The sequence below is a fragment of the Xiphophorus couchianus genome, chromosome 3 (assembly GCF_001444195.1).
Source record: "Xiphophorus couchianus chromosome 3, X_couchianus-1.0, whole genome shotgun sequence".
In the NCBI taxonomy this organism is placed as follows: domain Eukaryota; kingdom Metazoa; phylum Chordata; class Actinopteri; order Cyprinodontiformes; family Poeciliidae; genus Xiphophorus; species Xiphophorus couchianus.
The window spans coordinates 12146683-12173770 of record NC_040230.1 but is presented as its reverse complement, the minus strand read 5'-3'; the positions used below and the strand labels follow the sequence as shown (position 1 = coordinate 12173770).

At 39.2% G+C, this 27088-nt stretch overlaps 3 protein-coding genes and 1 long non-coding RNA gene across 8 annotated transcripts in view; 3 read left to right on the top strand and 1 right to left on the bottom strand.

Annotated features, from left to right (window-relative positions):
* The window catches only part of ddr1 (discoidin domain receptor tyrosine kinase 1), an 85414-nt gene extending 76762 nt beyond the window's left edge, over positions 1-8652 (top strand). For all 5 annotated transcript variants that reach the window (XM_028012921.1, XM_028012919.1, XM_028012917.1 and 2 more), the window contains 4 exons: positions 1014-1211; positions 1827-2094; positions 3422-3571; positions 4633-8652. In XM_028012921.1, coding sequence (XP_027868722.1) covers positions 1014-1211; positions 1827-2094; positions 3422-3571; positions 4633-4773 — 757 coding nt within the window. In that variant the 3' untranslated portion in view covers positions 4774-8652. The remainder of the gene's footprint in view (positions 1-1013; positions 1212-1826; positions 2095-3421; positions 3572-4632) is intronic.
* flot1b (flotillin 1b) lies at positions 8265-18641 on the bottom strand. Its single transcript, XM_028012922.1, has 13 exons — positions 18507-18641; positions 15910-15960; positions 15524-15599; positions 15304-15394; positions 14714-14857; positions 14485-14604; positions 13031-13126; positions 12784-12936; positions 11905-12086; positions 11776-11821; positions 11497-11634; positions 10277-10441; positions 8265-10187 (listed from the first exon to the last, which is right to left on the bottom strand). The coding sequence occupies exons 2-13, from the start codon at positions 15950-15952 to the stop codon at positions 10158-10160; spliced, it is 1284 nt and encodes a 427-aa protein (XP_027868723.1). The 5' UTR covers positions 15953-15960; positions 18507-18641; the 3' UTR covers positions 8265-10157.
* On the top strand, positions 18559-19957 carry LOC114141966 (uncharacterized). Its single transcript, XR_003594931.1, has 2 exons — positions 18559-18656; positions 19656-19957. It is a non-coding gene; the product is annotated as an uncharacterized LOC114141966 (long non-coding RNA).
* A 2159-nt stretch (positions 19958-22116) lies between these two features.
* Positions 22117-26381, top strand: tubb5 (tubulin, beta 5). The gene is made up of 5 exons (XM_028012362.1): positions 22117-22279; positions 24556-24664; positions 24839-24949; positions 25038-25282; positions 25396-26381. Exons 1-5 carry the CDS (start codon positions 22223-22225, stop codon positions 26206-26208), a joined length of 1335 nt encoding a protein of 444 aa, XP_027868163.1. The 5' UTR covers positions 22117-22222; the 3' UTR covers positions 26209-26381.
* The last annotated feature ends 707 nt before the right edge of the window (positions 26382-27088 follow it).

Below are 27088 nucleotides of genomic sequence, written 5' to 3'. Positions count from 1 at the left end.
TTTTAAACATACTTAAAAAATTTTTTTTTTACATTTTTCTACAGTACTTCATCTATTTTTTACAGCACCTAAATAACGTGTGTGTGCATATATACATATAGATCTAAAAATATATACTTTTAAAAAGATTACAGTACCACATGTATAAACTATAGTTCATAACATAAACTTTTTATTTCAGAACTTAATTAGATTAAATAAACACATGCACCAATTTTAGTGACTATATCTTTCACGATTAGCCCAAAGCAGTGTATAGGGGTTTTGTGAGCACTTTACTTTAAAAGTGGGAAAAAGTCAAACATTAAATGTTACATAAATGTCAACTTGTCAACCACTCGGGATTTTAATGTACAGACATAAACACATTTTTTTTGCTCCAAAAAAAATACTTTTTTAGTATTTGCCAGATATTTTGAGATCAGGATAAGTGATACCTCTTTACTGTGCAGAGTCGTAATATTTATGGTTCATTATTCACATTACATTTTTCACTAAAGCGGCAAAATAAAACTGATAAGTCATGAAATGATCTAGGTTTCTTTAAAAAAAAACAACTAAAACTGACTTAAAGAAGGTCGTTGACTTAATTAAGGAGATTATGGCTGATTTCCTGAGGAGCTGCTGGGCCATGACTGCAAGCAGCTGGTACCAAACAGAAGATCGCTCAAAATCTTAAATTAAATGCCTCCTATGGTGGGAAATGGAGAAGTGAAGAGATGTTGTTTGGACAACGAGGCATTAAATGAACCAAAAACATAGTGGGAGAACTTTAACTGAGGCAGCAGGAATAGACATGTCTGCTCTGGATAAAGACTGCTGTTGAGTTTAGCCTTAAATTGGATAAAAGATCTTCAGTAAACAAAGGAAACTTGAGAAAATATCTGCTTATCTGTGGTTTTCTTCATGGTTGAGGCTTTTCAAACAAAATATAGAGAGCTGGCGCTTTATGTTGGACTTTTGTACGAACTTGTTTTGTTGACTCAGCAGATCCGTCCCTTTTCTTCTCGTAGGAACGACTTTCTGAAGGAGGTGAAGATCTTGTCTCGCCTGAAGGACCCAAACATCATCCGGCTGCTGGGAGTGTGTGTGAGCAGCGATCCCCTCTGCATGGTCACCGAGTACATGGAGTGTGGAGATCTGAACCAGTATCTGTCCCAGCGTGTCCTGCTGGACAAAACTGGGCCTTCACACAATACGCCAACCATCAGGTAACGTAAAGGGCACCTACTACATAAAATTCACATTTTGCATGTTTCTGTGCTTCCATTTTGGTCTCGACTGTTTCAGAAAACCAGCACAAATGCTTAAAAAAACACCTATCTTTTTTTTTTGGCAATACGTTAATGTTTTTTGGTGTCTAGAAAATTAGCCATTTTGATTGTTGACTCGTATTCATCAAGGACTGTGCTGTCACCTAGCAACCCCAGCCAAGCCCATCCCTGTCACCTAGCAACCCAAGCTGAGCTCCGTGACGTTTTGTCAGCTGGTTTTACCGTTGGATGTGCTGTACAATGGCTTCTGGAAAAGACAAGTGTTGTACTGTTGACTTACCAATCAGAAACCACTTGCTGTATTCTTGTTGATTGTGTAGGAGGCCCCAATTCTGCTTTTCTAAGATGTACAGTTGTATAATTGCACATCTGTTCACAGCTATTTCCACGTGTGATTGTAAACTTTGAGTTTATTTAGATTTAAATTGACAAGACACCTTATATCAGCCCAGTCTGGTCTTGTATCGCCTACAGAGCTATCGTTGCTATTCAAGAAAACTGTAGAGTAAACATCCTCAGCTACAATTCCTGACGTTTCCCTCCTGTCCTCAGTTATCCAGCGCTCATCTCCATGGCCAGCCAGATCGCATCAGGGATGAAGTTCCTGTCCTCTCTGAACTTTGTGCACCGGGATCTGGCCACTCGTAACTGCCTGGTCGGCGGTGAGAAGGGAGAGAGCGGAGAGGATCGAGGCGGAGAGCGTCACATCAAGATCGCCGACTTCGGCATGAGCAGAAACTTGTACGCTGGAGACTACTACAGGATCCAAGGCAGAGCTGTGCTGCCGATACGATGGATGGCCTGGGAGTGCATCCTCATGGTGAGCAGGCAGACGGACACGATGGTCTGTGTGTTCACAGGTTATCATGAACTGTTTTTAGTTTTATCTATAAATGGTTTTTCAACTCGAGACTTTTCCAGTCTGAACTTCCTGGAGTCTCACTGGTTTTAATGCATACATACAAAAGTTTGTGATAAATGCAGGGCAGATGTTTCTGTTGAGTTCAGGATTTAAATATAGAGGCTGAAAAAAACTGAATACATGGATGGATTAACAGATGCAAGGCCGACATCTTTGAACATGGCCTAAAATAGAGCTATATTCATATTAACACCTTATCGAAAAATATATTGGAGATACATCAGAAGAATGAATTTCAACAGCTTTAAGATGATATTGACTAGAAAAACAATCATACTCAATAATTCCTCATCTTTTATTGAGTAATATTGATTGTGTTTGTATGTATTGCTCAGTAAATCATCATCTTCCTGAAAAACAATCAGTTATCTAGTTATATGTGAAATAATCTGCCAGTGGAACAAATAATTTAACTTGTAATATGGGAAAAATGTCCACTGGCAGATAATTACTTATAACTTGAACTTTTTTTATCAATATTGATAAATTGTTGACTTAAATAAGCTCCCATTTCTTACTGACAAGTTACATGTCAGTTGGTCTTGTCTTATTTCACGCCTACTAAGATATTTGCAGTAGAAACTAAACCAGAAATACCGTACTAGATTTTGTTTTTGCAGTGTGCATGCTTGGGTTCTCTCAGGGTACTCCTGCTTCCTCCCACAGTCCAAAACATGATGTCAGGTTACTGATCTCCAAATTGTCCTTAGGTGTGAGTGTGAGATTATTTGTCCTGTGTGTCTCTGTGTTGTCCTGTGATGTTTTTTAAGGTTTTAGTTGTATAATTTTACTCTTAGTGGTCCTGCATTAACTTGGTCCAGGCTGGAAGCCTCAGCTTCTCTCCAAGGATAACTGGATTTGCATGACGGATGCTATTTTTGCTACTTTTTCAGTAATTAAATATGGTTAAATTTCAGTTTTCCAGACTGTGTAGGAAACACGAAGCTGTCATTTCTTTTAATTGCATTGCAATTTTTCACCACTTTAATTCAGGTCAAGGCTTTTTGGACCATTAATAGTAAAATTATACAAATAAAACATTGGAAAACAAACTAATGCACTCAAAAATGAAGCACTCACATGTGAAAAAAACCCATTAGACGTGTTATTCCTCTCCATCAGATTCACCTTTTATGATAATGATGCTCGTAGTTGTTGTGACACTAATGGAGGTCGTGGCAGTGAAGGCAGAGGTTCAGGTGTGTGTGTTGGTGTGTGTCCTCAGGGGAAGTTCACCACAGCCAGCGACGTGTGGGCGTTCGGGGTCACTCTGTGGGAGATGCTGAGCGTTTGTCAGGAGCAGCCGTACTCCGACCTGACAGATGAACAAGTCATCGACAACGCAGGGGAGTTCTTCAGAGACCAGGGCAGACAGGTACGACAAAAACATGAGCACAGCTCTACAGGTTTATACTGAAACTGGGCATTTAGAAAGTGATTTGACTCCTAAAAAACACACATTAGTCCAGAGACTTTTTTCACAAAAGTATTTGGAATCATTCAAGACGGGCCTTTGTGTTATTTTTCGCCAGCATTGATTTTGTCCTTACAAGTCTTATTGCTTAAAGGTGACCTGCCATGCTTTATTGAACAGGTTAGCATAGATCTATGGGAAATACAAGTGAGAGAAAAAGTCAGTTTCTTCAATTAAATATGGTGTGTATGATTAAATGGGACCTATTATGCAAAATTCACTTTTTGCATGTTTTTGTGCTTTCATTCGGGTTCTAAAAACAGCATATAAAAAAAAGCTGTTTTTTGGTAATATGTTCATGTTTAATTTTTTGGAAGTCTGGACATTGAGCCATTTCAAAACCTTTCCAATTTAGTCACAATCGATGGGCGCTGCACCGTTGCCTAGCAACCCAAGAGGAGCTCCAGCACATTTGGTCAGCTGGTTTTACCACTATATGTGCTGTACAGTGGCTGCTGGAAAAGACAAGTGTTTTGTTCTTGACTTACATGTCAGAAACCACTTGCTGCATTCTTGTTGGTTGTGCAGGAGGCTCAACTACTGCTTTTCAAAGATGCTTGGTTGTATAATTGCGCATCTGTTTGCAGCCATTTCGACATGTAAATGTTGAGTTGGGGGCGCGGTCAGCAGCAGCTCATTTAGATTTAAAGTGACAAGACGCCCTAAAACAGCTCAGTCTGAAAGGAGCTCAAAATATTCAGAACTGATCAGATTGAAACCTGAAAATGTAATAAACATGTTTTGTTTAGGCCATAGATCTGTTTAAGGTAGTATAATAAGTCACCTTTAATGTGAGCAGAAGAGTAAATGGCTACCCCGACTGGCAGCACTTGGATATGATGCGTTCACTGATTTGGAAAAAGACTGGTTTTTGAGTTGACTACTTGACTGCTAATGAAGCTAGTCAGAATAACCCAGAGTGATCCAGAGATGTTCATCACATGCGTCTCTTTCTCTCTCAGGTGTATCTGAGCAGGCCGGCCGTGTGTCCTCAGGGTCTCTATGAGCTCATGTTGAGCTGCTGGAACAGAGACTGCAAGCTCCGCCCATCTTTCGCCAACATCCACTCCTTTCTTACCGAGGACGCCATGAACATGGTTTGACAGAAGAACGACAGGAAGAAAGTTGACCTTTTTGCTTGAGCGGTGAAGTAGGCTGGTGTGGTGGAGGGTGCGTTCACAGGCACAGTGGGGTTTGCTCGCTTTTGTATTTTGTACTTTTTGGGCGGGTGGGGCTGAGACACCGCTGGTTCGGTTTTTATTCCACCTCAGACCCCCCAAAAGACGTCTTTTTAGTAGGTAACAGCTACGTTACGTAGTAACTGGTGGTGGGTTCAGGCTTCAAATCAGTTTTCTGTCATTTCAGATCGTGTCTCTTCTGCTGCAGAGTTAATATGCAGGAATCAGTGGCACAAATTACAGCTTCATGTCTGAAACATTCAAATTATTCAGCCTTTTAAATGTTATTTGTGGACTAACAGGTGAATACGCTCATATCACGAAGAACACCTGTTGTTTGGAGGTGAAAGGTCACGCAGGGATTGTCTTAGTATTTATAGCTCACAGCATGCACTGTAACTCAGTGAGCTTACTCCCAGCTACGTCCCCTTCGGCCTACTTTTTATTACGTCTCTTCATTTGATCTCAGCCCCACGTTCTCGCCCAGTGACCCACATCCACAGTGTTTGTGGGGAAATAAAGAGGTGTGGACCAGGCAGGAGCAGCCTCCCCGTTTCGTCAGTGTGAACACGTTGAGTCTCCCACCTTTAATCGTAACAATCTGACCTCCATCATGCACCCGACGCCAAACAAGAGGAAAAAGGCGCAGAAGATGAGAGTCTGCAGCTGCAAATTAACAAATAATTGTTTTGTTTTTCTTCCATCAGAGAGACGTTGCTCTGGGACTCCTTTTCAGGCACCTTATCAGGTGTTCTTCTTCTTATCATCGTTTCTTTATTTGACTGCGACTCGGGTCAAAAAGGATCGATTTTAAAATTCCACAAATCAGCAGCACTTTACCCTACATGCATTTCCCTGACTGTAATGAAACTCGTCTCTGTAATGGGTCTGAATGATGATTCCTGATTCTGATCAGGACACACATCTCAAACATGCACACTCTCCTGTTAAAATGCCCGGCTTTTGTTACCTAAAAAATATGATAAATTATTTAAAAACTTTTTTTTTCCACCTTTAAATGGCATTCATCTTGTACATTTTAACTAAATAAGTAGAAAGAAATCAGTGAAAGTAGAAAATATAAAAAAGTAAAACGCTGCAATAACCTGTGCACACCTTTTTAACAAACTTTTATTTTTATTTTTGTTTCATAGCACATTCTTTCTCAAGATTTTGTCAGATTTCTAGCCAGGCCGGGATGTTTTCTTTGGACAAAATTACTTGTCTTCCAGCCGTACTCCTTGGTCCATCATGTAGAGAAATAAAACTTCCTGCAGCTTCTTGTGTGTCACAACAGTAAACTGACATCTAGCTACATGGATTGACATTTTTTATGGCACAGATGTCTGGCATGTTAGCAGGAGGTGTGAAAACGTCTGAGACCTCCTCTCCCCTCCCCTGCTCTGCCAAACCATTAGATGTAAAAAAAATTGTTTTAAAACCTGGAATGGCATTCTGGATCCAAACAGCAATCCTATGTAAGCTTTCAGAGCGCTGAGATGTCACTGATCGTATAATTTTCTTTTATATCACTGTAATTTTATGGCATTATTCAAACGGGGAATTCTGGGATTCCTGATTTTTTTCTTTTGTTTTGTTTTTTGGAGTGAAAGTCGATCTCTGCGTTGATCCATGTGTGAGCTGACCGTGGTGGAACCAGTGCTTCTACCTTACTGTCTGTACAGCACTGTAAATCTGAGATCACCCTGATTGTGAAGTAATACATGTTTAGTGATGGGTTGTGCCATTTCATTCATTTTGATACACTGTAGTTCATTTTTTCTTTTCTTTTTTTTTTTAGCTTGGTTATAGTAAAACGTTTGTACACTCGCTTTCAATTTAAGGGATTTCAAGAGATGTTGTTTTTGGTCGTCACCAGATTATTTCCTGAAATAAACAAAATCATATTACTGCATCATTATTTATGATTAAGAAGCTGTAGCAGCAATAGCTTGAAGACCTCCATCCTGTTTGGGGTGCCTTGGTTCATTTTATTCCAACATTGCTTGAATTTGCCACATTTCTCCATCTCAGTTGTGTTCAGGCTTGAAGAGCAAAACAGTTTATATGTATTCACAAAAGAAAAGTCGAGGAATATAAAATAAAATGGCATGAAAGAATAAGAGAAAGCGCATGAAAGTTGGCAAATAGAGACTGTGTGATGAATGTATTGCCAATTTATAAGGAGGATTGTCTGGTGAAGAGGAGAAATGTAGTTAGTGCAATAGCTTGGAGACTCAGCAAACCAGCACCCTACACAGGGGCGTAAAGGTACAGTTTGATCTAGAAAATTATCTCCTTCTCACTAAAGCCGTAGCGAACCACTGGCCTCAAGGTGGCGCTGTTGCACCTTTATCATCCATATATAGAAGTGCTTCATGTTATTGATGGTTTCAACTCAAAATGTTTGTTTCAAAAAAAGTGTGTTTTAAAATTACTTTAAACAAAACATCGGAAAACCTGATTGATTTGTGTTTCATGCTGGTACAAGTTTTATCCTCTCTAAGGTCCTGAAACAATATTTCAATGAGCCAAACCAGAATAGAGTCGGTTTACTATGAACACTTTGATATTCAACTGGGCAATGACTTGAATTATTCAGCTTAATTTCAAAATTTGACTGAAATTTGGGGATTTCTTAGCTGATTTCTTGAGACACTTCTCCTCAAGCAGTACTGCACCAGATGTTTTTAGCATAAGCTCTTTTCTTTAACAGATGATTGTGTCGATATCCATATAAAATGTCCATCCAATTGTTGTTCAGCCTTCTAATTATGTTGTATTGAAGATCCCACGTCTAGATTGAGGTGTATAAAGTCTGAAATGGTTTTATTTGAATGATCTGATTCCAAATTGTGCAGAAATGGTTGTATAACTCTTCAATTTGATGGCCAAAAACATGTTTTTCTCAGGTCACTGGTACCATTACACATTAGCAAGCTGCTAAAACGTCAGTTTTCACATAAATACCTGATCAAATGTATTTGTTCAGCACTCAGTTAACTCCCACATGTTGAGTCTCTGCGGCGTCTCGATTTATTTAAGAATGTGTCTCGGATCAGGTTGTAGCAACACAATTTTAAAATCTGGTGACGACCAACACATTTTTGTCCTTTTTAGTAAAATTATAATATTGAAGTTGGTTGTACGTAACATTTTACTATAATTCTTCCCAATCTGTCTGATTTCATCTCTCTGTTCTGATTTTCACAGTATGTACATATTCAAAGGACAGGATTACAGTTTTCTTTGCTAATATATAGATAACTCCCTGTCACATTTTCATCGTTGCTATAGAAACGCTTGTTACCTTCAAGCTCTTATTCATTGCTGTTCTATTTTTGTAGATGTTTTATTAAAGTTACCCTTTTCAAATAAAACTGAGCGGGCTCACACTGTGTATAAACACCAGGCTGTTTTCGGTGAGTTAAAACATTTTATTAATTGTTCACTACAGACTATTTAGTACAAGCAGTTCCATACTAAATATGATTTACGTTTACGTCAGTTTAAGTAGCCATGCAACAAACGTTTTCGAAGCATTCCTCACAAGAATCACATCGACAGCAAGAAGGCTTACTGATGCAAAACCTTTGGGTAAAAGTCTATAAAGTCTGATACAGATGCAACTGGTAGTTAATACACATACAAAAATAATAATAAGAATACACCTGCAGTTATATTAGAACAGGTCTCAGCTAACGTCTCAAATATTCTGTACGATTTTACCATTTAAAGGTTCAGTACGATCAAAATTGGAAAAACATCCCAAGTCCAATTTAAACTCCAAGAAGAAAAAAAAAACATACATAAGCTGAGGTGTGAATTGTGACATTAGTTAGTGCAGATTCTGTCTAAAAAACACCCCCAGAATTTTGACCTCAAAGAGAGCAATGCTGCTGCAAAGAGACAACACGCTTTTCTGCAACCGCCAGACACTGTCAACACATCGAACAGGAAACCTCAAAACTTGTTCCCATCGAACAGGAAAACCTCAAAACTTGTTCCCATCGAACACTTCTGCCGACATTTTGAGACTGAAATCCCTCTGCCTGCAGCTCAAACTGGTAAGAAATGTAGCCAATGGACAACAACGCTAACAGTGATTAGTAATTTAATTACCAAAGAGGATTTAAAACAGATGTGTCAAACTCAAGGCCCAGGGGCCAAATCTGGGCTGCCACAGCTTTTTATGTGGCCCTCTTGACTCTAAAGGGACACATAAATAGAACAGCCAAGATAGCAGCAAGTTTAAATATATCAATCAATTCAAAGCACTTTTTATCTGTTTACTGACAAATTGTATCAGTTTATCACTCCAGTTTTTTGTGATTTGGAAACTTACGTACCATCAACAAATCCCTGCACTTTTTCACATTAACGCATAATTGTGAGTTTATTGCAAATTTTTCGCATAAATTTGTCAAACATTGGCTGTAAGTAACCTGCAGGTGGCAGTATTTCTACTATACTTCTACTAATTAGCTGGTTCAGCCTTACTTTATGTGGGATGATGTGGTGAGTAATCAAAAGTTTTTTATTGTAAATAAAAAATAGATTGTGAAATCTTGGAGTGACTGAAAATATGTTCAGTGTTTAATTTTAAGAATTTATTTATATTTTAATAGCTTAATGGGTTTTATCAACACATTCTGGCACAACCGGCCCTTTAAGAACATTTATGGTCTTGATTTGGCCCAAAAGGAAAATGAGTTTAACAGCCCTGATTTAAGAGCTCTACATAATCAACAGTCAGGACCACATAGAGAGCGACAATTGTTATAGTAAACAAATGGAAAATTTGATAGATTTCCCTACATTTCAGACCTGAATTCAAACAGGGGAGAGGAGCCGCTTTTCAAGTGACAGGACAGTTCTTCCATTGTAGCAGCAGGTGTAATTCGGGCTCCCTGAACTTGCTAAAGCACTTTGCGTTCTGTTACAAATTAAAAAAGGCACAGTGACCTCTGCTCCGAGGAGTGATGGTTTAGTGGTCCAGCTCCTTCGCAGGAACGATGAGGAAAACCACAAGGCAAGAAGTTGCATATTGAAAATCAGGTATAAAAAGGCAGCAGCTCTGACTTCATGTTGAGCTAAAGTGGGCTGAGCGGCTACGACTCCAACGGGCCCAAAAAACATCCGAGTGTTTCTGTGGTTGGTAACGACAGGGAGAAAAACAGCAGACATCCAGGAAATGAGCAGAAGCCACAGAAAGGAGGGGAAACGTCCATGGAGAGACAACAAGAGAAGAACGACGGTACAGATTGGACACGAGGAGGAGGCGTGGCGCTCTCAGATGATCACCCTTCCTAACGCACACGGGACGCCTTCGAAGTGACCTGAATCAGAGGAAAATAAGAAATCAACATTCTCAGTTTACTCAGTCAGGTGAATTATCTGTTTTTTAACAGATCGGACTCAGAAGCACCTGTGAGATTTCAACTCCTGTGAGTTTTTCCACAGCCTCTGGCAGCCGGGTCATGATGTCCAGAACCTCCCCAGCCAGTTTGGCGGCTCCCACCTCTGAGCCGCCGCTGGACACCATGGTGATCTTCTGTGCCTTCGACATCGGCTTGCTGATCTCCTCAGCCATCTGCAGCAAAACGTCATCAGAGAAAGCAAAAAGGATAAGTGTTGGTTGTAATGAGGAATTTAAAATAAAATGACAAAATGTTTTCAGATAGAATCAACTGTTTTAAGGAATGAAAAATATCAAAAAAAGGTTAAAAATCCAATATTTTTGGTGTATTTTACAAAGCGGGCTGTCTGGGTTTCATAAAGTTGTTTGAACATCATCTAACATCCCAAAATTGCTAAATGCCACAATGATGAGAAAATATGTCAGATTTACTAATTATGTCTTCAAAATCTGAAGCTAGATACATTTATTTGGTAGTTTTGCCTCTGAACTGCATGACTTGTTTCAAACGTTTTGGTTTTCCTCCTCCATCTTCTGGCCCGTTCCTCCTGACAGGACTGAGTCGGGTTTGAAGTCCGCTTCGCTCGCGCGCCTTTTCAGATCTGACCATAAACTCCGTTCAGCACTGAGATCAGGACTTTAAGAGGGCCACGCCAAAACATTGAGTTTATTTTCCATGAGCCACTTTATAACCATGCTGTCCCTTTGGAACATAGTTAAATATTTCCACATAATAAATCTGAAAATTTTTGTTTCATTATTGTGGCGTTTAGCAAGTATAAGTAATTTTTTTATTTTAACTGGCCTAAAACAGTAGAAGTTTGATTTGATTTAACTTCAGACAGTGAGAGAAAGAGGTGAATGTGTCTTTTGATGTATGTAAACTTCTGGTTTCAGCTGTATTTCTAAAGGTAAATCTGCCTTGGTTCATACAGTAAACACACATCTTGCTCTGCTGGGGATCTTTGCACAGCGAGATGTTTTCAGATCTCAGGCTAAAGTTAGCTTGGTTCTTCTTTCTTTTCATATTCATGGTTATAATTTGTAATAATAATAATTAATGCCAAGAGTTTACTGCAGCTCTCTCACCCCTTTGGTGTCCTTTCCATCATGCTCAAAATAAAAATTAAAGAGGACTAAAAAGTAATTTTGTTTTTGGCTAATTAAGTGATTATTCTCTCAGCTCTAAGATTTGTTTAGATTATTTTATCAGAGAGAGTTAAACTGACCAGAGGAAGTTTCTCCAGCAGCATGTCCACCATGGCTCCATCTTTGTACTGCTTAAAGGCCTCGGCCTTTTTGGCCATCTGCTCTGCCTCAGCGCGACCTTTAGCCTCCACAGCGAAAGCCTCGGCGTCGCCTCTCATCTGAATGAAAGCAAAAAAAAAAAACCACAGACGCTCATTAGAGACCACAGTTCAAACAAAGTGTTAGACCTTCACTTCTCACAAAACCAAACATAATATTATAATTAATAATAATATTAATACGTAATTGTCAGTTTTTACCTTAATCGACTCGGCCTCAGCTTCAGCCTCCATGATGAGCTGCAGGCTGAACAAAAGAACAGAACAAGTAAAATGCTCACTTTCAATCCCAGTTCAATGAACTCAACAAAATGGCGGCGTGCTGCTCACCGCTGCGCCTCAGCTAACTTCTCCATCCGGTATTTCTCAGCTTCTGCAGGTTTCTTAACTTTGGCCTCCAGCTCCTTCTCTTTGCGGGAGATTTCCTGGTCCTGCAGCGTGATCTGCTGCGTTCGCTCCACCACCTGAATCTGCATCTTCTCCTCCTCGATGCGCTGCTTGGTCTTGGCCACCTGATGTGGGACATTTAAAGGTGACCCATTATGCTTCCTTGAACAGTTTAGGATAAGATCTATACAAAACATATTCATTGAATTTTTTGCACAAAATTGTGAGATTTAATTCTGCTCGCCTCTTCCTATTTTGAGCTCTTTCAGAATGAGCTGTTTTAGGGCGTCTTGTCACTTTAAATCCAAATAAGCTGCTGCTGGCCACGCCCCCAACTCAACAATTACACTCACATATGAAAATGGCTGCAAACAGATGCACAAACATGCAACCGTACATCTTTGAAAAGCAGAAGGGGAGCCTCCTGCACAACCAACAAGAATGGACCAAGTGGTTTCTGGATGGTAAGTCAACAATAAAACGCTTCTCTTTTCCAGCAGCCATTGTACAGAGCATACAGCGGTAAAACCAGCTGACCAAATGTGCTGAAGCTCTGCTTGAGTTGCTAGGTAACTGATCGGGCTTCACTGGGGTTCCTTTTTGACGGCTCATTTTCCAGATACCAAAACACATCAACTTATTGCCAAATAACAGCTGGGTGTTTTTTAAACTCTTGGGCTGTTTTAAGAAGAGGTGGAGACCCAAATGGAAGTTCAAAAACATGCAAAATGTGAATTTTGCCTTATAGTTCCCCTTTAAATGTGGCTGAAGCAATAAAATGTGTCGTTTACAAACTGTAGTGCACTGTGGTGCTGTAGGCACCTGAAGCTGGTAGGCCATCTCTGACTCGGCCTTCTTGGAGTTGACCTCGATGTCGTAGGCTGCTTTCTTCAGCTCAAAGTCTCTCTGAGCTTTCGCCATTTCGATCTCGTTCTTGTACTGCGCAGAAACCTTTTCCTGCATTGCATGAGCCTCCTGCGTACAGCCAGCGAGACAGGAACAGATCATGAGGAAATTATTCCAAATATATTCTTTTTCACCATTTATTTCCACATTTGTAATTCTTTACCCTGATAACAGCATCACGTTTATACTGAGCCTCTCCGATCCTCGCGTCTCTCTGGACCTGGGCTGTCCGGGCTTTTCCCAGAGAGTGAAGGTAATCCTGCAGAGCAGACAGAAAATGAAAGATTAGAAAACACAAACAACCTTACAAACCAAACAAGTTCCTATAAAAATGTAAAAGAAGCAATTTTTTTATTTATACTTTTAAATTTAGTTCATTCATAGGTGGAACTAGGAAGGTTTAAATAATCAGTCACTTCCTGTTTTCACTGGCTATGAACTGACACGATAATATTTCATGGCCACTCTCCAAAATGGGAAAGACAAGAAAACATACCATTTAGGTTAGCCTGATGTCCTATTTACCTCCAAAACTCAAGAAATAGCTACAAAAAATAGATATTGGCCTAAAACTGCCCACATCTGTAGTCAAATAATTATGTCAAATAACATTTAAGATTATTTAAAACTTCTTGGAGTTTAAAACGCACATAATAAAATGCAAGATTTTAAGATCCAGCAAAGACTCTGTAGCAGTGGTGTCAAACTCATTTTTATTTCAGGTCAAATCAGCATCATGAATGTTCTCAATAAAATTACCCATTAGACTGTAAAAATGTGAATAAATAGGCATCTGCATCTAATGAATCCATTTTAAAGTTAAATAAACTTTTTCAAATTGAATTCAGATAGAAACTGCTTTGATTCCACAGATAAAATATTTAGGCACACAACTGTATCTCTTTTTCTAGAGCCTAAATGACCACATAAGAGGTTATGGTGAGCCGGATTTGGCCCCCGGGCCTCAAGTTTGACACATGAAACAAAGTGTGAAACGTGGAAAAACACAACGTGCCCACTGTAAGGTACAGTAGACAATTTGAGATGCTGTAGGTCTATTTACCTTCTGAAGGAATCCTGTTAAAACGGCGCCATAAAGGCAGCACCAGGAGATTTAAAATAAAAATTTGGTGGACAAAGTAAGTAAATAAAAATCAATCGTCGGGAGTTTCATGAGGATAAGAACCAAACATCAACACATAAAGAGTCACAAGATTCAAAATCAACCAATTTCATCCAACCTCGTGCTGATAGTGCAACAAAACAAAAAGGGAATTTATAACTGTGTGAATTAAAATGGCTTCTGCAAATAGGCAGAGAAGGATTTCAACTCCCTAAAAGCTCCGAGCGTTAAATGAGTTTGTCACTTTAACACACTGAAACCCCAGAGAGCGGACACGCAGTCTTTCGGATGTAGTGCATTAGTCAAACCAATGAAGAAATGGTTCTACTACCGCTGAAGCACTTAGGCCTAAACGAGGCTGGGAGTTAGCTGGGTCAAAATCAGTCACTCAAGTTCTTCAGCAGCGGAAACCATCTGAGCCAGAGAGCTTTCATTAGAGGCCAGCAGATGTCTTCTGCTTCCAGATGTTTGACTTTTATTTAGAGAATACAAACCTGATCATCGTGGACGTCTTTCAGGGTGTAGCTGACCACACCGATGCCCATGTTGACCAGGTCGGAGGAGGCCACCTTGAACACCTGCTCAGAGAACTTCTTACGATCCTGGTAGATCTCCTGCACAGAAAGCAAAACATTACCACAGATTTTACAACACAATACATAGTTCTGACCCGTGTGGTGTTAAAGTTCAAGTGAAAACATGTGAAGATGTTGGCGGACCGACCTCGACAGTCAGATGAGCGATGATGGCTCTCTGGTGGCCCTCCAGGGTCTCCAGAGCGATCTGAGCGACCTCAGCCTCAGACTTCCCCATGAACATCTGACAGGCGGTGGCCAGCATCTCCTTGTTCTGACCCTGAATCTTCACCTGGGACAAAAAAAGAAAAAGATTTAGCTAAAACTAAAACTAAAGGTTTAAAAGAGGGAAAAATATTTAGTAAGATTTGAGTCAGTAAAACAAAAAGTCACAGAAGTTCTTTGTCTTTCCACATTGCCTTGCAAATTTAACTTTATCCCTTGAAACTTTTTCATAAACTACATATGCCTTAAACAGTGATTTTATTAAGTGGTATCAGAGTCAAGGGATCAAATATTTTAGATTTGTGCAACAATTTTTAACACACTGCAGTTTTAAAATTCCAATTAAATACAATGAAGTTTGACGTCGTGCTAAAAGGATCAGTGAGTTTTTATGTTTTGAAAGTCACTAATCGTACATAAAAGTAAATATGTTCACAGAAGCTGATTTAAAGAACAAGTCTGTTAAACTTTCTGATTATAAAGCATTTCTACCACACAACGGTCGGCGCTCACCTGTGCGATGCCAGTGACCGAGATAGGGACGCCATGACGAGTGTAGACTTTATCACTTTTCACGTTCAGAGTCAGGGTGTTGAGTGTGATTCTGCGGTAGTAGAACACAAAGCAAGCGTGACGAAGCAGAAATGATCATATTCTGATCATGTATGTGCTCTCTTTTGTCTCCATTTAATTTGCCAGAGACTCTGAACCACAGAGGCAGAAGGCGGCTCACCTCTGGATCTGCTGGATACACGGGATGACAAACACTCTTCCTCCAGCAATCATCAGAGGTGGAGAACGGCCGCAGCCTGGTGGGGAAAAAGAGAAATCATTTAACATTACAGTGCTGATTAGTGACAAACAACCAGCTGCTTCACTATCCAGAGAAAGCAGAAACAGATCAGTTATAGATTCATTTCACAATACAGGCGAGTTAGTTGCAGTATATTAAAGAAAACTGGAAAGTCCAATGTGAGCAAATAATTAGATCGCAAACCTTCAGTAAAAGCAGAACACATTTATAAACACGGCCATTAAGTATCATCTGTTTCTAGCAGCTACTGAAAGGATTTTCTAAACATCCTGTGTTATTGCAGGAAATAAGCAGGAATCCATTACCAGACACCACCATGGCTTCATTGGGTCCACATGTGTAAAACATCTCGATTCCTGAAGGAATAAAATGTACATTTATGATTAAAAAAGGAATCCTTCAGCAGTCTGTGAGCAGTAAAAACAGGATTTTATATTAGTATAATAAAAATCACAATCTGGATAAAAGTATTTGTGACCAAGATGCAAATGAAAATCAAAAACCTTTACATTTATTACCACATAAAAATAGATAAATTTATACATAATACATTTTGTTGGATGATAAATTGCAATAAACGATAATATTATTGAGACTATTTTTAAGTAATAACATGATAACGACATAATAATGAAAGTTCGCCCTCTCAAAGAACAATAAACGCAAATTTTGAACTGGAAGATATTTTAAATATAAAAAAGACAACTAAAAACAATAAATAAAATTGAAACAAATACCATACACAATCTAAACCATAAATTAATTAGATTATTAAATCTATGTAAACAAAATTGGCCTTTAAAAAATATCAATAATCAAATCAGAAATGATCAAGCTGATATTTATTTATCATGTGATTAATTTATTATTGTGACAAGCTTCTTTATGACATGTAATAAATGACAGATTATGTAAAATAATAGATTATGAACTTTAATCTATTATTAATCTTTAATCTTATTAGAAACATTTTCAAGACTAACTTCACAAGAGCATTGCTTTCCTAAAAGTGACTTAAATGAAATTAGCAGCTAAATTGTTTCACTAATGATTCTAATCCAGGAATCTAAAAATAACCAGAAATTGCAAAAGAGTTACAGGAAAAAGCCCACTCATGTAAAATTATCCACAGGGAAACACAGCGGGGGTATCAGTTACATTCTGACTGGCAGATTATTACACATAAAACCATTTAATGTGCAGAGTTTAGTGTATAGTGGAGGATCTGTGATGCTGTGGGCCTGCTTCTCTTTCACACAACCTGAGAATCTTGGTAGAGCTCTTTAAAATACCAGGACATTTTAAATATTAAATAAAAACCTCAGTTAGAAACCTAAAAACTGGGTGTTTCAGCAGGATATTGATTGGAAAATGTAGACAAATGATTCATCAAACTGACAAATAGCTAAGACACATTTATCTTCCTATATATAGGATGTAAAAGATAGCATGAGTCCCAAAGAATGTAGCAAAACAGTAAGTAACATCAACATTTCTTACAAACACTTTTGAAGTCACTAACTTGCTAAGCGTTTTATTTAAATTTAACTTTACTTCTTAAATCACCTTTATTACAGTCGCCAAGTCAAAACTAATATGACCAGAGGAGTGTAGGAACAATATTTACTCATTTGAGTAACATTTTGGGGAAAAATTTACTTTTAAGACTAGCTTTGCAACACTGTAGTTCAGGGGTGTCCCAACGTGTGGCCCAGGGGTCATTTGTGGCCCTTAAACTGATTTTGTGCGGCCCATCAACTGCAATTCAAGAATGACAGAAATTTGAGCAGCACAGACGCTTGATGCAGATGGAGACTTTTTATTTGTGATAAAGGTAAAAACTATAATTTTGTTTACAGCAACCCAAAGTATTCACTTCTTATAACCAAGCTTTTATAATAAATATGCTACTAAAAAGGCGACACTTGCATCCAAATAAATATTAATCTAATTTATTAAACTTGGGTAAATAAACCAAGCATTTTGACAGAAAGTGACACAACTACATGCATTTATTTTAATACATCAAACATGCAAAAAGTTTCATTTTTTAGATCTACAACTACAAAAAAGAACTATTTCATTTGCTTGACTTGACTTTTTTAATTATCTTTATTTTATTGACTCAACGATTTTGGCCCATATGACAATAAATGTGGACATTCCTGCTGTAGTTTTTACTATAACTTGAGTAACGTTATTACGAAGTATTGCTCCTCTTACCCGAGTCAAATATTCACATTTTAACCAAAGATGTGTGAAACACAGATACAAGTGAGAACTCCTGTTTGTTCGCAAGCTTTGTTATTCTAATGTTTTTAAACAGCTGAACCTGTTGTACCATTTAAAGGTCAGGTCACCACAAGACAAATATTATAGCACAGAAGATATTATCACTGGGAGTATTTCGCAATATATTTTCACTACTGTAAATATTCAAAGGATTTGTTTTCACTTGAGCAAATTTTTTTGATTTCCCGAGTAAAAAAATAAGTACTGGTTCTCATACATGAGTCCACGTTGTGGGAACTACAGTTCACACATGTCAACGGCAGTCAGAAGATCCGTCCATCTGTGTGTTTTCAGCCTCACGGCTCCTCCCTCTTTCCCACAAACCCGCTGAAATCTTCCTTACATCTCCCCAAACAAAACCGTCGAGTCCAAACAAAAAGCTATCCCCGTGTAAAACAAACAAACAAAAAAAACCTGACCAAACCGAAAACAACACCCTTTATCTAAAATCACGGCGCTAAGAAAGCTAACATTAGCTCGCCTTTAGCAGTTACTACACAGTAAAGGAAAACAGTAAAGGATTAACACAGCCACGCTTCAGCGAAATAAACACCGGAATCGACTGTTTCTGTTTAAACCGCTCCTATTTGGTTTATAAAAGACAACAAACCTTTTCAGGATGCAATTAAATTGGTTTCGTGCTGCTGCGGACAGATTGTACTGTAGCTCGGCGATCGTCAAATTGGAATCAGAGAAGAACGTCGTTGAGAAAAAGGAAGTGTCTGTTCACCACGCCCCGTTTGACTGGCGCCATCTTGTGGTGAATCTGGTCTGGATCTGTTTTCAAACAAGGTTTTTATTTTTATTTTTATTTTTTTTACAGCTTTGATTAAGGAAATCGATCCATATTATTTCCAAGAGCACAAACAAAAAAAAATCTGTAAACACATATGAATATTGTGGGTCACTGAATAATTTTAAGTTATCATAAAGTGTATTTTTGTACCAGTGAATTTATTTCACATTCTGTGTTCTGTTCCTTGTTTTTTCTTTGTTTATGCACCAAAATGTTTTCTCAGTTTAAAAATAAAGTGTGACCAAACAAAGAATTTGACTCCACTTCTAATTGCTCACATAATACAGATATTATGCATAATTAGATAAACATTAGAGGGAGTAAAGTTAAGAATAAAGTGAAAATACACAGCCATGTACATGTTCATTTTGTGGTAGTGCAATGTCTTTATTTTGTTTTCTCTTAGCAAAAAGTATAGGTTAATTTTATTACATATGCTTAAACATAAAAGCACAGAAAGTATTACAGACCATGTACCTGGGGTGTATTAGAAAATATACTAATATAATAGAATACAACTTTTTTTTTAGTTTACAAAAGTTTATGTTAAGTATACTTTAATAAAGTAATTTTAAGATTAAGATATGCAACACATAGTTTAATGTACTAGATATATATGTGTGGTTCATGTTTTAGTTTATTGTAGCATATTTAATGAATAAATGTAAGCAATGATATGTATTTACTCTCTGACTTTTCTACATACTTTACAGTACAAGCCAAGTGTGTTTCACTATGCTGTTCTTAAGTATGTAAAATATAACTTATTGTAAGTAAACTACAGGTAAACAGCCAAACTAAGTCTTGTTAAGGGTCACAGAGTTAGCAGACTACTCTGGCTGTAAGGAGTTCATTGTGTTCATCAGCCTGGAGGAAGAAAACTGTCTCTGTGACGTCTGGTTTTTGTAAATAGCGTTTTGTAGAACCGACCTGAAGATAACAGTCTAAACAATTTGTGTCCAGGATGTGTGGGGTTGGGATAGATGTTAGCTGCCCTTTTCCTGACCTGACCTGACCTGTACAAGTCCTGGATGGAACGATGGTCGGCCCTAAGGATCCGCCCTGCAGACTTAATTGTTTGGTACAGATTGGACCTGTCCTGTTCTGTGGACAAGTCAAATCACACAATGTAAACCAAAAAATTATGTTTTTGTTTTATACATTTAAAAAAATAGTAATCTTATTGGGATTTTGTAATGATTATGTGTGCCTGCATTTTAAAGACGCAGTGATTTTAAAAAAAACAAAAACATTCTTGCACATCACCTTATTAATGGAAATGCTTTTTTTTTTTTTTATCTCAAGAAGTCGAATGCTTTCTGTTTTATTGACTGAGAAGAAAACTATCTAAGAATAGGATTTGGGTCACTCTTTGTTCTTCATTACAGGTATATTTAGCGACGTTGACTGAGTGGGACTGTTTTGGAATATAAGTTGCTGGATGTTGGTGGTTCTGTTCACAATTACACTAAAATCAAAGGAACAAATGTAGCTAATTAAATACTTTGTAATGTACCAAACATATTCCATTTTAATCTGATTTAATTTTGTATGTTAAATTTTTCCAAAACATTTTTAACAAGAGTACATCTGCATCCGCTGCACGTTGTGGTCTTTAATTACTGAAAGGGGCCAAACAAATGTTTTTCAAGGACCACAAATGGCTCCTGGGCCACACTTGGGACACCCTGCTGCAACACAATAACTGGCCACTTTATTAGGCACACCCTGCTGGAAACATGCTGGAGCCCCATTTGACTTTAGGACTGACTTCATCGTTGATGTCATGTATTTAACAAGGTGACGCAAACATTTTAATGAAATTTTGTTCCCTATAGGCTTGATCAGCTGTGGATTTGTCACAAGCTTCTCCCACAGACCAAATGTGCTCTAGTGGATTGTGGTCTGGTGACTGTGGAGGCCATTGGAGAACATAGAAGTTGTTAGATTTTAAAAAACAGTTTCAGATTACCTTACAGGCTGGGTTAACATCTCAGACTTTGTGTTTCCTTCTTGGAGGTAGTTGAATTTTATTTGTGAAGCCACATTTCTCCCAGCAGAACATCACCGAGGAAGATGATAAGCAGGTTTTCATTTATATGACCTGTAAGCTGTAGAAACAATGTTGATCTCTGTTTGAACTATCAGATGCTAAGTTACAATCTTAGTTCCCTAAAGCAGTTTTATGTGGTTTGAAACATGTTGACATTTACTGACTTTGCTCTCTGAAGGCCTGAGGCATAAGCTGCTTGCTGACAAAGCAGTCTACCGCTTTCCCAAAGATTCACCCATTTCCTTATATAATGATTTTCTCTTCAAATTTAAACATAATAAAGGTGGAATGTGCAAAACATTATGACTTTTAAATTTGGATAATATTGTTGTAAATAAACGAAGCACCTCCAGCACTAAAGAATCACTTACGTTATTATCATGAATCTCATATTTATTTTTAACTTTTAATGGCGAATGTGGCCTGTTTGTTACTAAGGTGCAACAATGATACAATAAAGAGCTTTAATAAACTTTTGTATATGGTGCATCTGCAAGTTACTAAAAGATATTTATTCAGATTTTTGATGGGGTGTATGTATATATTTTTGGCTGGACAAGCATATAAGAAATGAAAGATTTGCTTGGGGAATTTCCCAAGAGCTTTTTTTTTGGTCAAGTCATGCTGTCCCCACCTTCCAAGGCCTTGCCACCCTAGACAGTGATCCATATTGCTCTTATAAAAACTACCACTGATGATGAATGTGTGTAAACATCTGTCTCAAGCTGAATAGTGTATATTATTGCCCGTCTTTAAATCCATTTATTTTTCTCCCATTGGCGTCCTACATTTAGCCACATTGTTCACAGCTCTACAGCTGCAGGATAGCTTCTTTTAAAAATGATCTCATCCATTTACATCCAGGCTTTTTAATAGAGGGTTGACTATTTTCTGGCATTCTCCCTGCATTCAGAAGCAAATAGGCAACTGGATAAGGCAAGGGAAGAAAATGCACATAATGTATGCTCCATCTGGAGACACTGACGGCATTGAATCCGACTTCCAAAATTAGTAAAATTGATCTGGTAGTGAGATTTTTTCCCTCAACACATACTGAAGAGGGCTTGAGTGAAATTGTCCCCATTTCCCCCCAGTTGGACACGGAAATGTCCACCATCTGTTTCCTATAAAGTAGGCGATACGAGATGATTTGTTATGGCTGACCCAGAAAACAGCTGTAATAAATATTTCTGGACACCAGCTGGCAAAATTTTAGTCAGTCTCCTGTTCTCATTTCCACTCCCTGGTCTGCAACATCGTCGCTCCTCCCTACCCAGATCCCCGTCTCCTCCCCCAGTCTGTCCTTTGCAGCCAATCGGCGCTGTGGAGCCGCTGCATGTGGCCCCCACCACCTCTGGAAACGCTCCAGCCTTATAAATCCATTGTCCAGCGCGAGCACTTAAGGCACCAGTCGGCTCCTCGTGCTGAAATCGCAACCTCTCCTCGCTCTTTATCTTAGAAAACTTTCACTTCCACAATGAGGGAAATTGTGCACATCCAGGCCGGCCAGTGCGGTAACCAGATCGGTGCCAAGGTAGGAGAACACAGTATTTCCTCTAAAACCAACTCTCCTCTTATTTAATGTATTCAGTTTTAGCTCATACAAAGACCTTTTTATGTCAATTGGGAATACAACCATTTATTTTCAGTGCATATATTATGAGTTTATTCTCTTTAAGCTACACCAGCAGATCTTTATTCGTGGTTTTCCAGTTGAATCTTGTGCACTGCGGTAACTGGTGGGAGGGTGTGTGCATTGCTATAACGGTATACCGGGGGTCTTGATGTCTCGACGGGGGTTTTTCTCCCCACACAACACCGGGCGTGTCCGCCTTCCCCACACTTTAGATTCAGCTTATCCTCAGACATTGTTGAAGAAGAGAAGAAAGAGGGTAAAGTCTGTTCTCTAGTTGTCACAGCCCCCCTCAGTCAGACCAGTCTGCTTTCCTTTGTCTCCCACAGGCAGATATGACCGGCATTTCAGACAATGAGTGGGAGTCTGGAGGAGAGGCCTAGTACTTCTCCTCTTCCTCCCTATTTGGATCAATAGCTCTTATTGATTAGATTTTTTTTTAATTCCCCAGGCTGTGTAGAGGCAGACTGCAGTTCAAGTGATCTAAAAAGGGATCTAGTGGAAGGGTGTGGCATGAATAATTGTCTGAGGAATAAGGGAATTTCTCATTTTTACTGATATTGTCTAAAAGCCTCTATTGTAATGAACCTGCGCAGTAGTTGTTGATGATTTACACACATATTTTGATGTATTTGACCTAATTATCTATTCACAAGTGGTGGGATGTCAGCACAGTCTGAATGGGAACCAATAAATCAATTCATCATCTACCCAGTCTTTCACTAACAATAGTATTCTGCAACAAAAGAGCTTACTGGCCTGTTATTATGGCTGTCTTATTGTTTCTTTATGTAACAGCTGATCATTTCATATGTTTACTTCTAATCTTCAAGATTGCACTACAGCAATAGGCTGGATTTTAAAGGATGCATTATTATAGTCATGATGCAGTACTGGCAGAGGTGCTTATGTCCTGGAGAGCCAGACCCTCCTTTGTAATCGACGTCTTTCCTTCTATAACCAAATTAAGAGAAGGGTGGGGGAAGACTGGAGGAAACAGCTGATGCACAGTGGATGCAGAGGCAATTGCTTTAATCTGCATCTGCTTGCATTGTCTCTGTAGAATGCTTATGACTAATGCACACAGCTTAAAATCAGTATTCATCTTTTTCTTATACTTGTTGCTGTAAATAAGGTTGGACAGATAAGTAGATGTTTATTCACCTGAATTCATTATTTTTGCTCCGTGTTTGACTAAGCTGATAAAACTACTACTGCTGCCCTTTCAGATAAGATCTCTATTTGTTTCCACTCCCTTGGGATCCATTGACTCAGAAGTCCAGCTTATGTGATTGACAGAAATGCTGAATGCATACATTGCAGGGATCTGGGTCAGGGTGTGGCATTTTTTTCTGCTTATTGTCCTCATTCTTTCACTGGGATTCTTCATCTTTGCTGATAGCCATCTATTGTGTCACCATCAGCCTTGCGTCAGTTCTCTCATCTCCGTTTCTGTTTTGTTTTGTGCAGATCTTTTGTTCTTCTCGACCTTATTGAGCCTCTTTTTGCTCCTGTAGGCATTACTGATTGCTGTGCATTGATTTAAATGTCATGATTTGCATTCCACCGCTGATTCCCAAAGTGACTGCTTGCCCATAATACGACTCATCCATATAAAGGAAATCATAATTTTGATGAATACATTTTAAAATAATAAAACATGAATAACTTAAAAGTGAAATAAATGTTTGAAAATTTGGTCAAAGCCAGTAATCGCCTGCATAATCACACTGGATTTTTGAATGGGTTTGTTTTTAAAGATCTTGAATGCGGTCTTTTTAAAAAGGGTGAACAAGACTTGAATACAGACAGTCACTGTCCTCCTGTGTTGAGCGACTGGGTGCAAATGAAGTTTATTCACAGTACGGCGTGCAGAGTGCTCAGTGGCTCCTTTGTGCTGCTCCTCCATCATATTTTACATGTGTAAGAGCTGCGTTCTGCAGTATCATCAGCTGGCGGCTGTGGAAATATTAACAACTGCGTTTCAGGAAATGCTTTTAATATGACACGCTTAAAAGGGGGGGAAATTTTGGCCTAACCATCAGCCTGCAAAAAAATGCAATACCACTGCTGTTTTAGCCATTTAAATGCCCCAGTTTCATAAACCACATTGATATATTAAGTGTTTTTTTATTGAAAGTAACAGTCATGTGATCACTTCCATTTTGTGTCTGCAGTTCTGGGAAGTGATCAGCGACGAGCACGGCATTGATCCCACAGGCACTTACCATGGAGACAGTGACCTGCAGCTGGACAGGATCAGCGTCTACTACAATGAAGCCACAGGTAAACTTCCCTCTTAAAAACCATTTAATTAAACATTTTATAGATCATTTTCTCTGGTAATGTCAGAAGTTTATAAAAACTTTTATTCTTTTTTTTTTCATTCAATATTGAGCTGGTCTGTTTATTTTGCCCTTCCTCTTTCTCTTCCATTGTCTTCTTCTCTTTCTTGTGAAGGAGGTAAATATGTGCCGAGAGCCATTCTCGTGGATCTGGAGCCTGGAACTATGGACTCTGTGAGGTCTGGGCCCTTTGGACAAATCTTCAGACCTGACAATTTTGTATTTGGTGAGTAGAAACTTAATAAATCTTACTATTTTATGAATAAATACTAAAGCATTAAGAAAAAACACCTCAATTTCTATCTTTTCCACAGGCCAAAGCGGTGCTGGAAACAACTGGGCCAAAGGTCACTACACAGAAGGAGCCGAGTTGGTGGACTCTGTTCTGGATGTGGTCCGCAAGGAGTCAGAAAGCTGCGACTGCCTGCAGGGCTTCCAGCTTACCCACTCTCTTGGTGGGGGAACAGGATCTGGAATGGGAACCCTGTTGATCAGCAAGATTCGTGAGGAGTACCCCGATCGGATCATGAACACCTTCAGTGTGGTGCCTTCCCCCAAGGTAACTGATCCTTGTGATGGCACATGATTTGCTTGGGATTTAAATTTAGTTTGATTAGCCGTAGGTTCCCTATTCTGAGATCATAAGACTGAATAAAAGTTGTTTATCTGCAGGTTTCAGACACAGTGGTTGAGCCGTACAATGCTACCCTGTCAGTCCACCAGCTGGTAGAGAACACAGACGAAACTTACTGCATTGACAACGAGGCCCTGTATGACATCTGCTTCCGCACCCTGAAACTGACCACACCCACCTATGGTGACCTTAACCACCTGGTGTCCGCCACCATGAGCGGCGTCACCACCTGCCTGCGATTCCCCGGCCAGCTCAATGCTGATCTCCGCAAACTGGCCGTCAACATGGTGCCTTTCCCTCGTCTGCACTTCTTCATGCCTGGTTTTGCTCCCCTCACCAGCAGGGGCAGCCAGCAGTACCGTGCCCTGACGGTTCCAGAGCTCACCCAGCAGGTGTTCGACGCAAAGAACATGATGGCTGCTTGCGACCCACGCCACGGCCGCTACCTAACAGTGGCCGCCGTGTTCCGCGGTCGCATGTCCATGAAAGAAGTGGACGAACAGATGCTAAATGTGCAAAACAAGAACAGCAGCTACTTCGTCGAGTGGATCCCCAATAATGTGAAAACCGCCGTCTGTGATATCCCACCACGTGGTCTTAAGATGGCCGTGACCTTCATTGGCAACAGCACTGCCATCCAGGAGCTATTCAAGCGCATCTCTGAGCAGTTTACAGCCATGTTCCGGCGCAAGGCCTTCCTCCACTGGTACACAGGTGAAGGTATGGATGAGATGGAGTTCACCGAGGCAGAGAGCAACATGAACGACTTGGTGTCAGAGTACCAGCAGTACCAGGATGCCACTGCTGAGGAGGAGGGTGAGTTTGAGGAGGAGGCCGAAGAGGATGCCTGAAGATGTGAAGTCAAGAAGTCATTGCCAAAATGAAACTATGAAAGGAACAAACTACAAGTAACCAACACCCCAGATAGACTCAATAGCATTACTAGTAAAACTTAACTGTGTTCAAACTTTAGGTTGCAGTAGAAATCCCCTGTCATTCAGTACCAATAAAGTTGACAAACTAAGCTGCCTGGTTCTTGCCTGATTCTTGTAGTCTTTTTCCGCTTACAGGTATTAAATGACACGGAGATTGATAGAGACTAGAAAATGTACTAGACAAAAATCAACATCACCTGATGGTTATACATGAATATAGCCAATATATGAGCAAGATTACTTTCAGACCCACAGGCTGATCCTCTTTATGCCACACCTCACCAATGCAGTGCAAGACAGTGCATCCAAAGAATATTCACAGTTCTTCACTTTATCCCCATTTTGTTACGGACTTATTCCAAATTGGATTAATCTCTTTCCTCAAAATTCTGCACACAACTACCCCATTACGAGAATGTGAAAAATTTATTAAAAATAGAAAACCAAGAAAACACATTTACATAACTATTCAGTCATACTCGTAACGCTCAAATTGAGCCGTATCCACTGATTGGTCATCTGAGATGTTTCTACATCTTAAATGGGATGAACTTTATTTGGAAAGACACGACTGTCTTTACAAGGGCCTATAGTTCATCGTGCAGGTCAGAGGTCAAACAAAAATGTCTGTGAATTCTGTCCTTCAAAACAGGATTGAAAAATTTATGCTGCTTTCAAGAATGAGACTATTGGCCTCCATAATTTGAATATAGAAAAAGTTTGGCACCACAAGGACTCTTCCCTAGAGCTTTCCGGCCATCTAATCTGAGCAGTCAGAGGATCTTAGTCGGCAAGG